This window comes from Nannobrachium achirus (assembly GCF_963921795.1).
Source record: "Nannobrachium achirus genome assembly, chromosome: 8".
Taxonomy (NCBI): domain Eukaryota; kingdom Metazoa; phylum Chordata; class Actinopteri; order Myctophiformes; family Myctophidae; genus Nannobrachium; species Nannobrachium achirus.
In genome coordinates, this window is record NC_137817.1 from 49,707,315 (window position 1) to 49,722,743 (window position 15,429).

Consider the following 15,429-nt stretch of genomic DNA (forward strand, 5'->3'; position numbering starts at 1 on the left):
CTGTCTGGATGTTATTTCTCTATATACCTATAAGGACTATTTGTTGTTAATCAATTGAATTGATTTAAACAAAATAATCTGCAACTTCACAACACCTCATGATGAAGCAAGTTTGTGAGCTTCTAGATTGGTTATTTTAGAAAGTTATTTTAAATAGGACATCCACAAACACCTATCATGATTATTTCACCTTCTGCTTCATTTCTGTGAATGGGTGTTTGTTTACACTGTAGATGTCCGGGGACCACCAGTGGTCCTTGAGGGAGTTCCAGGTGGTCCCCAGCTAAATGATTGAGAATAACCAAATGGACCCTTATAGATCTTTAACTCTTGAGAGAGTGTAAAATGAAACCAAATGATAGAAGTCCATTTTGGTTTCATTTTACGCTCGATCTCAAGTGTTAAATTATTGTTGAACACGTGCATTACTTAATTTACAAGAAGTCTACACAATTAGAGAATGTTGAAGAATTGTTATGTTGATCAACGTCTGTTTATCTCTCCTATAGGGTACCTTCAATAGAGCATGGAATTGTGGAATCAAAATCGTATCCTTCGGGTCTGAGAGGTTACATCTCATCAAATGATGGTCCGTGGCTCAAACGCCCAATAAATAATGGACCTTGATATGAAAGGGTTAACCACTGCTGTAGACCAGGGGTTCTCACCCCCCAGGGGGGGGGCCAAATTATTTTGAGAGGTCCCCAGATGTTCAGCTTAATGTTGACATTGTTTTCTCACTCAGCAGTAAACAAACCAACATACAGTACAAGTGTACTACTGGTATCTGCACATTTCTAAAGTGACAAATTAAGGAGTTTGAAGACCTTTTTAGTACCTCTGGTCAAAAATGTGCCAAATTGTCAAACAATAGAGGCCAAAATTGCAGATCTACATGCAGGGGTTGTGAGCAGGAGCATGTAGATCTGCTATTTTCACAATGGAACACATGGAGTCAAACTAATGTAATGACAACCCCTACAATTCCAAGTGCCTGTCAGGGTGGGGGTTCCCGGCTGTTGAAATATGATTATTTTGTGGGTCGCGGCCTGAAAAGGTTGAGAACCACTGCTGTAGACCAAGTCAAACTAGATGCCACTGTATAATGCAATAAAGGAGGTCCTCCACATGCATTCTTTCTTTGACTGTTTCTTTGTGTGTGTGGTGGAACCTGTTGGGGGGCAGTGAACCTGTCACAATCTAACCTCATAAACCAGACTCTCCTCTCGAATCAGAAGGCAGGAGGAGTCAGTTTACTAGGCTAGTCACAATCTGCTGGAAGGTTGCTCTTGTGAATCAGAGCTATTAAAAGAGTTCGCCCACTAGGGGGATCCAAGGCCCAGAGAGAGAGAGACATCAGCACCATGGACAGCGCACATCAGAGCCTAATTATTAATGTGCGCTGACCATGGTGCTGATAGCCTGATAACCTATTAGGCCCTAATGGGTCACTCACCTTGACTTATTCGTTTATTTGTTTTTTTCTAAAATATAATAACGTTAAAGGAAAAAAATACAGATTTACAAGCTCACAGCTGTCAAATTGCGACATGTTACAAAACAAGTTGAAATGTATAGATTCAAGGTTTCGATCTACAAACTCACAACATGTTGCATCGGCAGGTGTCGTGAGAGAATTTTTTTTTAAAAATAAATTAGAAAATAGGCTATAGGTGAAAACTGCTAGCGCTCTAATCTTGGGCAAATCATTCATTATAGCGCATTTATCACATTTCTCAAAGGGCCAAAGTTAACACTTTTGACTTAAAAAGGGTTAGCCTTTTACACAAATGTGGGTCCCTCAAGCCCATTCCACGTGGCCAGACAGTCATCTATTATGTCTCTTTGGTTTCATCACCGTTGACCATTTAATATGAACATTATGGTGGGGTCTCTCTCTCTCTCTCTCTCTCTCTCTCTCTCTCTGAGCTCTCTCGCACACACGCACACACGCGCGCACACACACACACACACACACACACACACACACACACACACACACACACACACACACACACACACACACACACACACACACACACACACACACACACTCACTCACGTGTCGTGTTTTTTGTCCTTTTCTTTAAAGCTACACCGTCAGACAACAGAACATACAGTAGATAGCTCGAGTTCCCAGAGGTATTTTCTTCCGCCACTAGATATAGCTCAGCTCAGTCACTTCCGCACCATGTGAGCAGCTATCTCTCCTCCATCCAGATTCCAGACGGACAGACAAACAGAGCAGTCACAGGCTCAGCAGAGCACAGAGCGTTGCTTCACACTGTACTTTAGACCCCCGGGGACACTGACAGACTGCAGTCTGCAGCCACACACAGCCAGGCAGAGGCACGGTGCCTCCGCTCGCTCGGTGACAGACAGACGGCCTCTGCGACATAAAGGCAGGTCATAACCGCACCGACGTCGGCGGCGGAAAGCGGCTGCTGCCGAACCGGGAGCCATCGGCAGCTTGTCGGCAAGAGGCGCTTGCCGTAGGGCTGGCGGAGCACATTGATGAAAAACCGAGCCTGCCCTGTCGGTGCTTGCTAAAGTGGTCAGGGATTCGGGCACCAGATGTCTCCAGACGGACCAGTCGGAGACCAGCTGTCTCCAGACATATGGGTGTCCTGCTTGCTGCTGGTGGGCACCGTGCTGCTGTGCAGCGCCACCAGGCGGCTGATCTCCGCCTCTGAGCTGCTCCGGGACAGCGGGCTGCACGTGTACGCCGTGGAGCTCGTGTCCACCTTCCAGCTGTGCGCATGCACACACGAGCTCAAGCTCCTGGCGGAGGTGGGCGGCGTGGACGCGCGCCTGGCGCTCACCTTCACGTACGCGTCATCCGTGGTGCACGCGCTCACCGCCGCCGGCGCCGTGGGGAACCCGTGCGCGGCGCTGGAGCACGCCTGCCGCGGCAGGATGACGCGCGCGTGCGCCCTGTGGTGCGTGTCGTGCCAGTTCGCGGCGGCGTGCCTGGCGCGCGCGGCCGCGCCGGTGGCGTGGAGCCTGGGGATGTCGGAGGTGCACGCGCGTCATGCGCGCCTGCACGGCCTGCGCTGCCTCCAGAGCCCCGTCCGCGCGTCGCTGCCGCGCGCCGCCGCCGTGGAGCTCGCGTGCGCCTTCGCCGTGCAGACGGCGGCGACCCACACGCACGCACTGGAGGAGAAATACCGCGTGCACGCGATAGCCACCGTCGTCACCACGTTGGTGTATGCAGGTAATAAACCGTTAAATTATTAATTTAATCTGTGTGTGTGTGTGTGTGTGTGTGTGTGTGTGTGTGTGTGTGTGTGTGTGTGTGTGTGTGTGTGTGTGTGTGTGTGTGTGTGCGCGCGCGCGTGTGTGCGTGTGCGTGTGCGTGTGTTTGTGTGTGTGTGTGTGTGTGTGTGTGTGTGTGTGTGTGTGTGTGTGTGTGTGTGTGTGTGTGTGTGTGTGTGTGTGTGTGTGTGTGTAAGCAGTGTGCAGTGAGTAATACAGGACTGCTGTTGTTCAGATAGGCCTACATTTCTGTTCATATTTTCCATTTATTAGGCTACTTGCGCCAGAAGAGCGTGCAAGTACTGCGTTCGGCTGCATACAGCTATATGTAGGTAGCCTATAGGAAGGTAGGTTTCTGTGTTTTTGCGTTTTCAATGAAATAAGGTGAATTTGTATGTAACTGACGCAATGACAACTTTCAGTGTCTTCCGTAAACCATATTCTCACACCTCTTGCAGGTCTTACAGACCAACACCTGTAGATATAGGATAATAAAGGTGATATAGCCTAATAAAGAAAAGGATAAAGAAAAACATAGAAAAGCCATATTAACTAAATAAAATAAAATCTGGTGTAAAAAAAAAGTTAATACTTGTGATAGAGGATCTTTGCAAATCGTATAAAGTGCCAAAATGATGCCGGCACCGGAAATGTATCAGAAATATATGTATCAATTTTAGACAAAAGTAGTTGTTGCATCCCAAAATAAATGTATTTTTGGAGCGGTGTGTCCATGATTTTGTTTAGAACTGAATTCTGGGAATCACAGAACTAGAAGACAACTTGAGCATGATCTACCGGGAGTTGTCGACAAAGAGACTACCAAAATTGATGACACAATACAACTTTAAGACATATTTTACATTCATATTAAAGGCATGGGTCCTATTCTGCTCCAGATCACCACAGCACATCCGAAAAATCACACCTAGTGTGAAGTGAGCAGTGCTATTTATAGTTCATTTCAATAAGCGTCCCACGAAGCTTGGCCAATATATATAATCTTTATTTCAGACAGAAGTCCATATCACAAGTTACATAATAAGACATACAAGAAAGATAAAAAGGAAATTAAAAAAGATAAAGTACACAATAAAATCTGTACTGTGTTTTCGCTTAAAGCCAAACCGATTATCAGTAGTTAAAACATGTATTTCAATCGTGGTTAAAATGACTTTTTCCTGTACTTTTGACAGTATGCTGGTAAGGGCAATAGGCCTCTAATTGTCTCTGCTGTTTAATCTCCCAGCCTTGTCTTTAAGGACAGGGACCAATAACACAGACAGAATTGAATCAGGTAGGACATAAAACCAATGAAACACATTGCTAGCATTGATTTAAGTCTATAGCTGGCATACTTAAGATGCTCTGCAGTAATATGATCTAAACCACATGCTTTGTTATTAACAAGCAGATCAATTGCATCAGACAACTCACTTGACCTAACCACCACATTACTGTGTACAATGTGACACTGGGCGTAAAAGTAAAAAGTGTTGTGCCAAGATGTAGGCCACGCTTCAGAGCCCGGACAACAAACTTTGAGTTCTTTGTGCTAAGATGTAGGCCAGATGTAGGCCACACTTCAGAGCCCGGACAAAGCCAGATGTTGTTTTTTTTACGATTTTGATTTCTTTTTTTAAATAGTTCAAATAGCTTATCTACAAGCTCACAACATGTCGATGTAGATCGGCTATTTCAAATATTTTAAAATGTTTTTCAAAATAGTAAAAAAGGCAAAGAAGTTTAGGGGTTTAGCATGGATGAAAATAGGGCACAGTGTCTTTGTTTCCATAGTGCTGACCCACTCTTTGCTGACCCTTCTTGGTTAGAGTATAATTATAGCGGGATAGCAGGCTGTCAGTATTCTCATTGTAGAGCGAGGAAGAGAGCTGCAGTAAACCTCAAAAACAGTGGTTTTCAACCCTTTTCATATCCCTTTATTTGTCATTTGAGCCACAGGCCACCATTTGACATAGCCTCTCAGACACAAAACGTGGAACATTTTGTTGTCGGATAAGATTTTGTCCACATTTCCATGCTGTATTGATGTGCTATCATAGGAAAGATAACAGGCAAACGTTGATCAAAATAACAATTCTCCTCTAATCGTGTAGACCTCTTGTAACTTGAGTAATGCAGATGTTAAACAATAACTCTTGCGGATCCATTTGGTTTCATTTGACACTTTAAAGATCTATAAGGGTCCATCCATTTGGTTGCCAACTCTCCGTCATTTAGCATGGGGACCACCTGGAACCCCCTCAAGAGCCACCGGTGGTCACCGGACCACTGGTTGAGAACCACTGCTCTAAAAGACTAGTTCATGATCAGATATCCAAGAGGGCATCAGATGAACGGAATGGACCAAATAATTTCTGGAATGGGCCATCCCAAAACTCTCTTCTCAAGGACAAACATTGCTATTATGTAAATGTTAACTTTGTGTGTGCTCAAAGGCCTACTGTATGTATACAGTATGTACGTACGTATGCAAGTGTGTGTTTTTACAGGTGGCAGAGTCACAGGGCTAATGGTTAACCACTTCCCCCAGGGGTGTATACTATGGTACGCTCCTTTTCCTTAGCCAGAAAATAGACAATGTAGTCTATAGACCGGCAATGTTTTGCTATTATAACATGCCCAGAATAGGAAGGCTATGGGTTCAAGAGGTTAACCCAAGTAGTTTAACCCAACTCTGGTCATCTTCTCACTGCACTTAAACATTTACATTTCACAATATTGCTTTAATATACACATCCTACCATTTGAGTGTGGAGCGACTGCTCCCTCTCACATTCTCTCCATGTTATTTTGTTCATGGGTCACACACACACACACGCACACGCACACGCACACGCACACACACACACACACACACACACACTGATGGCGGAGGAAACAAGGCACCAACTTGATCATCGGGAGCAATTAGGGGTTCAGTGTCTTGCTTAAGGACACCTCGACTCTAACTCTGGGGGAACACGGGATCGAACTGGAAACCTTCTGGTTCCCAAGCGGCAGCTCTACCTCCTGCGCCACTGCCCCCCATGCAGTGCACATAGAGAATGGACTTGAGCAGGTTCTGTTTTTGTGTGTCTGTCTACTTATCGATGTATCTATCTATCTAATCTGTCTGTCTCCAGGTGGTGGAGTAACAGGAGCAGTATTTAACCCAGCCTTGGCCTTCTCCACCCAGTTCCCCTGCAGTGGGAACAGCTTCCTGGAGTATTCCCTGGTCTACTGGTTGGCCCCGGTACTGGGTAAGTCTAGTATTGGACCTCACCACGGCTCCATTTGGGTACATTGTTCCACTCTCAGAATTAACTACTTTCAACCTGCCATTTGTATTTTGGGTATGTCAATAAAACCAAAGGAAAAAACTAAAAAAATCATAAAAAATGTCAGATCTACCAGCTCACAACATTTGCGGCGGGTTTTGAGCTTGTCGATTGCCTATTTCCGCTGCGCGACAAAGTATAAATGAGGCCTAAGTGATTTAAAGACCACTGAGGCTATAATGGGTATCTAGGACAAAATACAAATCTGACCCACTTAAAATACATGACAGGGCAACGATGCTATTTTTTCCCCTTCTGAATCATGTCATTCTATTGTGAGGAGGATGTGAAAGTCGTGACAAGAACACTTCCTGGTGCTCAAGCCACTGTAGCCACATTGCAGGCTCTGAAGTTCCGCTAATCCTTATCTTGTAAAAATGTAGTAGCCAATAGAATATAACAACAAATGGCACTCAATATGTGGTAAATGGTGCATTTATATAGCGCCTTTATCCAAGGGGCTTTACATAGATTGTGCATTACATTCACCCATTCTCATACACACATTCATACACCGATGACAGAGCTAACCATGATGCAAGGCAATTAGGGGTTCAAGGACACTTCGACACTAACTCTGGGGGACCCTAGGCTTGTAGACCACCAACTTCTGGAAAAACACATTGTCATGATCCTTCTGGATTTACGGAGGTTAGTGGTTTACGAGGCTAGAGGGAACCAGGGATCGAACTGGAAACCTGCCGGTTCTCAAGCAGCCGCTCTCCCTCCTGAGCCACTGCACCCACAGTGCACATAGAGAATGGACTTGCTCTTCCATGAAGTCAATGTAAGAGCCAGAGATGAATCTGGGCCCATTTACAGTTTAGACCTGGCATCATTCATGCATCCTGGGACTTTGGAATGTAATGAGACAAAACACAAAAATCGAGAGAGGGGGGAGAGAGAGAGAGACAGAGAGATAGGGTGAGTGTGGTGTGGCCTTGAGTGGATCAGATAGAACTGTGCCTAAGCACAGGACGTCCTGTGTGTAATCTGCTGCAGGTGTCAGGTTTCCCCTCCTGCAGAGAACAGCGCTTCTGTAGCACAAGGACTTCATCTCCTCTCTTCTTTCTTTCTCTCTCTGCATCTCTCTCTCTGCATCTCTCTCTCTGCATCTCTCTCTCTCTCTCTAGATATATCAGTGGTCACTCCTATTTGAACTGGGGACCCCCCACCCTCATAAGCACTTGGAATGTAGGAGTTGGGAGCATTCAATTTAGTTTGACTCGGCCCCACAGATAAATATTGTGAGAATAGCAGATCGTCTCTTTTCATGCAGTAATTGTCTTTTTTGGTATAAAAAAAAAATCTTAAATGTCCTTAAATTGTCACTTCAGAGTCGTAACTAAGTACATTTACTCAGTACTGTATTTAAGTGTAATTTTAAGGTATTTTTGTTTTACTTTACTGCAGTATTTCCAATTTTCAATGTTACTAATCTCGTGAGGAAAATGTTATTACTCTTTTTTGAATTATTTGAAAACTTTAGTTAGGCCTTGGTACTGTAGATGTTGTTATTATTACAAAACAATACATTAACCACTTCAGCCCTATATAAATCTCTGCTTTTTGAAAATGTACAAGCTACAAGCTCACAATGCGTCGCATCGCAACGCATTGTGAGCTTGTAGATCTGCTATTTTCAAAAGATTTTTATACATTTGAAAAATTATGGGACATTCCACATAATGAGTACTTCCTACTTTTGGTACTTTTAAGTACATTTTTGATACCACTACTTTTGTACTTTTCCTCAAGTACATTTATTTAGAATAGAACTCAAGGCTTGTGACAGAGCATTTCTACATTGCAGTATTGATACTTTTACTTAAGTAAAGAAATGTGAGTATTTTTCCCACCACTTCCTACGTAGTATAATATTATTGAACCCTGTGTGAACTGTGTGTTCCAGGTATGCTCAGCTCGGTGCTGCTCTTTGATCGAGTCCTTCCTCTGCTGTCCGGGAAAACGCCACCTCCATACCGCCCCCTGGAGAGCAAGAAACGGAACTGAGGATCGGGGTGCTGATGATGATGAGGGGACACTGAAAACAGTTCCCTTTTGATCGCCATTTCATTCAAAGGACACAGTTCTTTCTTGTAGTAAAAACAACTATATTTTAGTAATCAAGGATATAGAAACAAGTTCCAGAATACTGATGAACGCTTATTTTATTCCACAAAGAGTACATATTAAGTAGTTTTGTTCTGCTTAGCTAGAGAAGTGGAGACAGTGTAGCGTTTCGTGCCAAGGACAATCAGCTGTACAGGGAAAAGCTGCTGTGTCATTTGGGGTCCAGGGCAATTGCCACCCCATAGCGTTCAACATTAACCTCAAATACAGTTATTTTATGCATATTTTCTCCACTGAACATTTTTCGCAGATCGGCACTGAGTGCATCTCTATACAGGTATTTGACATGTGACAGGTGTTTTCTTGTCTGCAACCAGACATGGTGGTGGTGGTTTTCCTATTTGGGGGAAGATCATAATAGTCAGCCTTTTTCAAAAATGTTAAAATAACAGATCTACTAGTTCATAGCACATCGCGACATGTGATCTTGTAGATTGGCTATTTTAAGGCTTAAAGGAGTAGTTCACCTCCAAAATGACTTTTTTTCTATTGATTACTCATGCCATGGAGACTAGAGTTCAATAATATTTTTAGGTTTTTGTCGCATTCCTAAGACAAAAATGTGATAACAATAAATTTACCCCCATTCGTTCCGGATGGGGACCCGTTTCGAAACGGGTCCCCATCCAGAATCAATGGGGGTAAATTTACTTGTAGGAATGTGACAAAAAACAAAAAATATTATTGAACTGTACTCTCTATGGCATGAGTAATCAATAGAAAAAAAGTCATTTTGGGGGTGAACTACTCCTTTAAGGGCAGGCTCACCCCGCCAGTGTTGAATTAGTCCGGGGTCGTGCGCCCCCACCGCCCCCCCCGATCTTTTTTGAGCAGGGGTCACGCCTCTCACGCAAACAGACATGCAATGATGCGAAAACCCCCCAAGTTCACACCTCGCCAACGCTTTGGTGTTACAACAGGGTCAGACACCCTGTTGAAACAAAGAAACGAGCCGGTATGCATATCAATAGACCTGTATAGTAGGTGATGAGCGGCGTACGCGTGGCGTCTCTAGATAAGCGACCCCCCCAAACATTGAATCACCAATGCACCAGTGCACACCGCACTTTTATTCTACCTATGAGGGTGGATTCTGCCACTGCATTTCAATGGAATGGAGCGGTTTGCTGCCATTTGCGGGTTTCAAAAGAAAAGAAAAGAAAATGCTCCATTCCCATTGAAATGCATTGACAGAATCCACCCTCATAGATAGAATAAAGGGGTGGCATGAATGTGACCTAAGTGATTACTTTTTTCCCCCCTTCTTTTTGCCGCCCTCTAGTTCTTTTCTGAAATGGAACCTCTGGAGAAAAGGAAGAGGAAGTGCTGTCTAGACTTAAGTCTTTGACCTACAGTACCACCACCACCACCCATCTGAGTATGTGAACAGTTAGAGCAATGTACGTATGTGCCACTACATACAGGTTTCATGAATACCATCTGTATTTAAGTTATAGCAATGAGAAAATTAACTCGTTAAGGATAATAATCGCTGTCCTTATCCCTGCACAATGTGAAGCCATATAGTATTTTTCATAACCAAAGGATCAGCGGAAATGTCCTCGGTCCAGTTTTACCCCAAACCCACACTTTCCAGAGCACTAATGATCTCTCAGTGAAGTACTGTATGAAGCAGAATGTACTGTAGTAGCAGCAAAAAAAACAATATACCGGTAGCATTATACTATAACAGGGCTTTAAATACTGATCTATTGATTCATGATATAGCACATACAATATCAGGGCATCAAGCGTCTTTTGGCAGCCAATTACAAGAGGCAACTGAATTGATATTTTCTAAGGCTGGTGTGATTGAACACCGGGCTGGTCATCAGTGTTTCTCAACCTGTGGTTCGAAACCCTCACATGATTTGTATGTGTGTATGGGGGTCCCAAAAATGATTTTGGGGGGTCCCCACTCCCCAGTGACAATGTAAGAACTTTTAAGACCTTTTTAATACATGAAAAAAAGAAAGAAAAGAAAAAGACCATACTGCAAGGTGTTGTTGTAAACTTGTAGATCTGCTATTTTCACAATATTAATCTGTGGAACCGAGTCAAACTAAATGTAATGCCTCAACTTGCGGCCTAAAAAGGTTGAGAAACTAAAGATACATTGCAATGATTTGTATATATTATGTAAGCCTACATTTGTATAATATCCTCTTTTGGCAGAACTTTTACTGGAACAATTTACTTGAACTGAACTACTAGACCAAATACATGCTATTAGCAACTGATAATGTGCATTTAGCTGCCTAATCTTATTGTTATGACAGTCTACATAGTAATTATTCTGTAAAGCATAGGATTTCTGTAATCCAAGTAAGGCTGTACAATGTGCATGATTTAGCACAGAGAATGCAACAATATTGGTGAAGCACAGAATAGAATGTATCACATTAAGGTGTATAGTGTATGCACAACATGTAATTGTGCCTTTTGAATACACAATAACTATCTACATCCTCCTGTATACGATGGTCTTGTATATTTTTCACATACTGTACAGTACATGTGTTAAAAGTGCAGCTATAGAATATCCTTCAGCTCAGTGATGGAAGGAGTTCTCACGTTTTACTTACAGTAAGTACAAGTCTCTACATTTCCTCGCATTCCTGAGACAATAATTTGAACACAATAATTTTACCCCCGTTGATTTTGCGACAAACACAAAACACATATATATATATATATATATATATATATATATATATATATATGTATACACTGTATGTATATTTATATACACACACACACACACACACACACACACACACACACACACACACACACACACACACACACACACACACACACACACACACACACACACACACACACACACACACACACACACACACACACACACACACACACACACACACACACACACACACTCTCACTCTCACACTCCTTGGCGTGAGTATCAATAGGAAAAACACATAATTTGGGGGATGAACTACTCCTTTAAAGTACCAAAAGTAAAAGTACTCCTTATGCAGAAGGTCCCATTTCAAGTTCTCAAGTGTATACAATGTACAAAAATCCTTTGAAAACAGCAGCTCATTAAGCTCACAATGCGTGTGAGCTTGTAGATTGTCTATTTTCTAATAGCCAAAGGAGGCCTGTATAGGGCTCATGTGGATAATGTATATTTTGTAATAATAATCTACAAAGTAACAAGGCAATTTTCAAATACGGTTTTAAATAAATGTTGGTAGCCTATGGTTCAAAACAGACATAAGTAGCCTACTTAAAATAATCCCACAACTTGTCTTTTACTTGAATGACTTCATTTTTCTTTTTAACATCACTTACATTGCTTTCAAAACAGTGGTTTTAAAACATTCATAATATGAACAGTCATAAGAACTTCCAACAACGGTCAGGGATGTGATAACCTTGTGAGTTTCTGGTACAGCTCTCGATCTTGGGTCCTCTGCTAAGCGATGGTATCTATGGTATCTATTCCAAGATATTACATAATCTGTAGGGTCCCAGTCATCTATAGTTGGCCAATGTAACAACTTTAATAGGGGTGTAACGATACATAAAATCGATATAGTAACTATTTAGCAAAGAAATTAAATCTGTGTGAAAAGTGTGGATAGTGCAGGTTTTTAAGGGAAACATTTATAAGTATTATTATGGATATAAATAAGTAAATACGGTGATTATCTGGCAAATAAATGGACATTGTATTTGAACACATATGGACAAACCTGCAACTTGCCTGAACCCAGAGATTACACACATTTATCGATAGACCAGTGTAGCTATATGGAAAGGAAAAGTAATTAAACCCCTCTTTTTCATTTTTTTCTAAATACAATGCACAAGTAGGTAGTATCGATACAATCGACTATTTGCACTGCCGATTCAATACAAAATAAAACGATACGATTCGATTTTAGCTGTTTTCATTTCCATATACTTAATTTTTTTTTTAGTTACTATATCGTTACACCCCTACTGTTTAACCAGTAACTTTGTACGGATTGAGGTGATGAGGTGATGATTACACTGAATCCCCTTTCGCACTCTGCAGTGCTGCATGGAATGAATTGGGCACAATTTAACACTTTGCAAGCCACGGGGAGCCCCTTAATATTAAAATCTGAGCAGCCTATTCTCTGCTGGTGGCCAGCTGTCAGGTTCCAGAACGTGGAGTTGTTTAGCCAAGTTAGGAGGCTGTGATGCAAACTCATCCTGTAATGCAGACCCCTTAGAACAGACCTGGGCATTGTGCGGCCCGGGGCCGTAGCGGCCCTTTGGTTCACTCTGATCCGGCCCATCCATAGGTTAATGGCAAATGACAAAATAAACACATTTTCTCATTTTACCTCATGCATGGACTAAAGCTGCATTGCTTTTATTCACGTACATATGGACGCGTACATCAGCACATAAGCGTGATCATTGGATCGTTGTCTCAATAACAAGCAGGTGGTCAGACTGGTCACAAGTCAAGACGACCTGCCTTACCTTACCCATCACAATGCCACGCCGAGCCACCAGTTGCCCATGTATGGTCTAAAGGTAGGCTACCAGACATTCTAAGTTACCAACAATCTTTTAAAAAGTGATAAAATATATCAACTTCTCTCGTAGGTGCTTCAAATTGATATGATTGTGTTCAGGTCTCAATTGGTTGGCCGAGGTTCAGGAGGTACATTTTGAGGAGCTTGCCCTTGCGGTTCAGTTTCTTGCAGCCTCTTCACCAGCAGCTCAGCGCTCATGTGAAGGTCGTCCCGCAGCTTCTGCATATCACTACGCTGTAGCGCTCCACCACCATCCTGTAGACAGTATGCACCAATAAACTCTACTGTCTGCACTTTAACTAAACAATAATACTCACTTCAACTTCATGCATGTGTGTAACTTATATTTAAAGTTTACTTAGTAGTTTATATACAGTGAGGGATCTTCATGGCATTAGGGCCTTTAAAATCGTAAATGATGTAATTTCAAAGCCACTCAATCGTCAGTAAAAGAATAAAAGCACTATAGAGTACCCAAGTCCAGACACCACTCGCTCATCCCCAGGGTCACAGATTTTTTCTATAGAAAATAACATTGTTCATCTTCAAACACTTACTTGCGTAACAAGGAGGTGGCTCTGTATCAGTCACACATTTTTGATACGGTCCGTTTCTGGCAAAAATGTAATGAATTCAACCACGGTAACATTAGCGTTTTCTCGCCTATGAATCAAACCGCTGGGCTCATTTATTCATTTTCGGAACAGTGGTAACACTTTCTCATAACCTCCAAAAAAAACTAGTAAGTAATACTTTACTAATACATTAGTTAAGTATTACTATTACATTACTTAGACATTACTTAAGCATTTATTAAGCTTCAATTCATGATGAAGTACCATGAAGTACCATGAATTGATCATTACTTCCTGCTTTAGTAACACTATTAGTTAAGGGTGTTACTTAATATATATTAATTCATATGAGCCTACATAGGGGGGTTTGTAGATCTACTTTTTTCTGTAAATTTTATGCCCAGCACGAGTGCTCATATTAGGGGAAGGATACCAAGGATCCAGGGCTAGAGGGGGAAATTGGGACTTGGGAACCAGGCGCAAGGGGCCTTCATTGCTCCACTCGCATCCGACTCTGGGGCCTCGGCCTCGGACCGCAGAGTGGGGACCACCCCCGGGGACCACCTCCAGGGACCCCTGGCAATATGACTGTGGACTATATGGCTCTGGAGAAACAGGCGGCCGCCGCTCTGCTCCTATCCGACTTCGGGGACTCGGCCTGGGACTGCAGGTGGCACACGCTCAGGGACCCCCTCCAGGGACCCCTGGAGGTATCGCAGAGCTCTGGGGACCCCCTGGCTGCACCGCGCCGCCTCCTGCTGGAAAAATTACCTCTCCAACGGAGCTGCTCACGGGGGATTCTCAGGGACCACCGCTCCGGGGACCCCCAGGACGGAAGCAAAAGTGGTTGCGCCTAGTGGAGGACCCCTGCAGCCCGCTAAAAAGGCCGTAACTCAGCCCCTGACACTGGTTGGTCCAACTGTTACTTAATAGTTAGTTACTAGTTACTTAATAGTTAGTTAATAGTTAGGTGGAGTTTGAAGTAAAGTGACACATTATTATTATTAACTAATGAGGTACTAATGAGGAACTAATACTTACTTGGAGCCCCAAGTAAAGTGAGACACTATGCATTATTAAGTAATGTTGAAAGCCATTAAGTAATGAATAAACAAGACATTTGCTTCTCAATGATTTATTCTCAATTTATTCACAAAGGAAAAAAATACAAAAAGTTGACCGTAATAGAACTAACCATTGTTAACCCAAAGAAATATGAAGAATTAAAGGGATATTCCACTTTCAAAAAAACTTTGGTAATTTTATCGTCTAATCAGGCTTTTATGAACACCCTGAACAGTTTTTTATTTGCTTCATTCAATATTTCGATATCTGATGTAAATGTTATTAGGCCCTCCAGGCCCAGGGCCTCTCCCCACACACACCCATTGTAACTTCAAACTCCATTTTAACCATGATAGATTCTTTAAAAACACCCATTATTTTTCTGGTGACTCATACTACCCTCCTAATACGTGAGCAGGCCGTGTTTTTTCTATACTTTTTTCATTTATTTGTAATAAAATATTGTATTACATTCTTTTCATTTTCCAGAAGAATTATTAAAAATAAAAGAAAAAA

The 15,429-nt window shown here is 42.5% G+C and overlaps 1 protein-coding gene across 1 annotated transcript; it reads left to right on the forward strand.

Moving 5' to 3' along the window:
* Positions 1 to 2,332: 2,332 nt before the first annotated feature.
* On the forward strand, positions 2,333 to 9,276 carry aqp11 (aquaporin 11). Its single transcript, XM_080731058.1, has 3 exons — positions 2,333 to 3,214; positions 6,402 to 6,518; positions 8,509 to 9,276. Exons 1-3 carry the CDS (start codon positions 2,575 to 2,577, stop codon positions 8,607 to 8,609), a joined length of 858 nt encoding a protein of 285 aa, XP_080587184.1. The 5' UTR covers positions 2,333 to 2,574; the 3' UTR covers positions 8,610 to 9,276.
* The last annotated feature ends 6,153 nt before the right edge of the window (positions 9,277 to 15,429 follow it).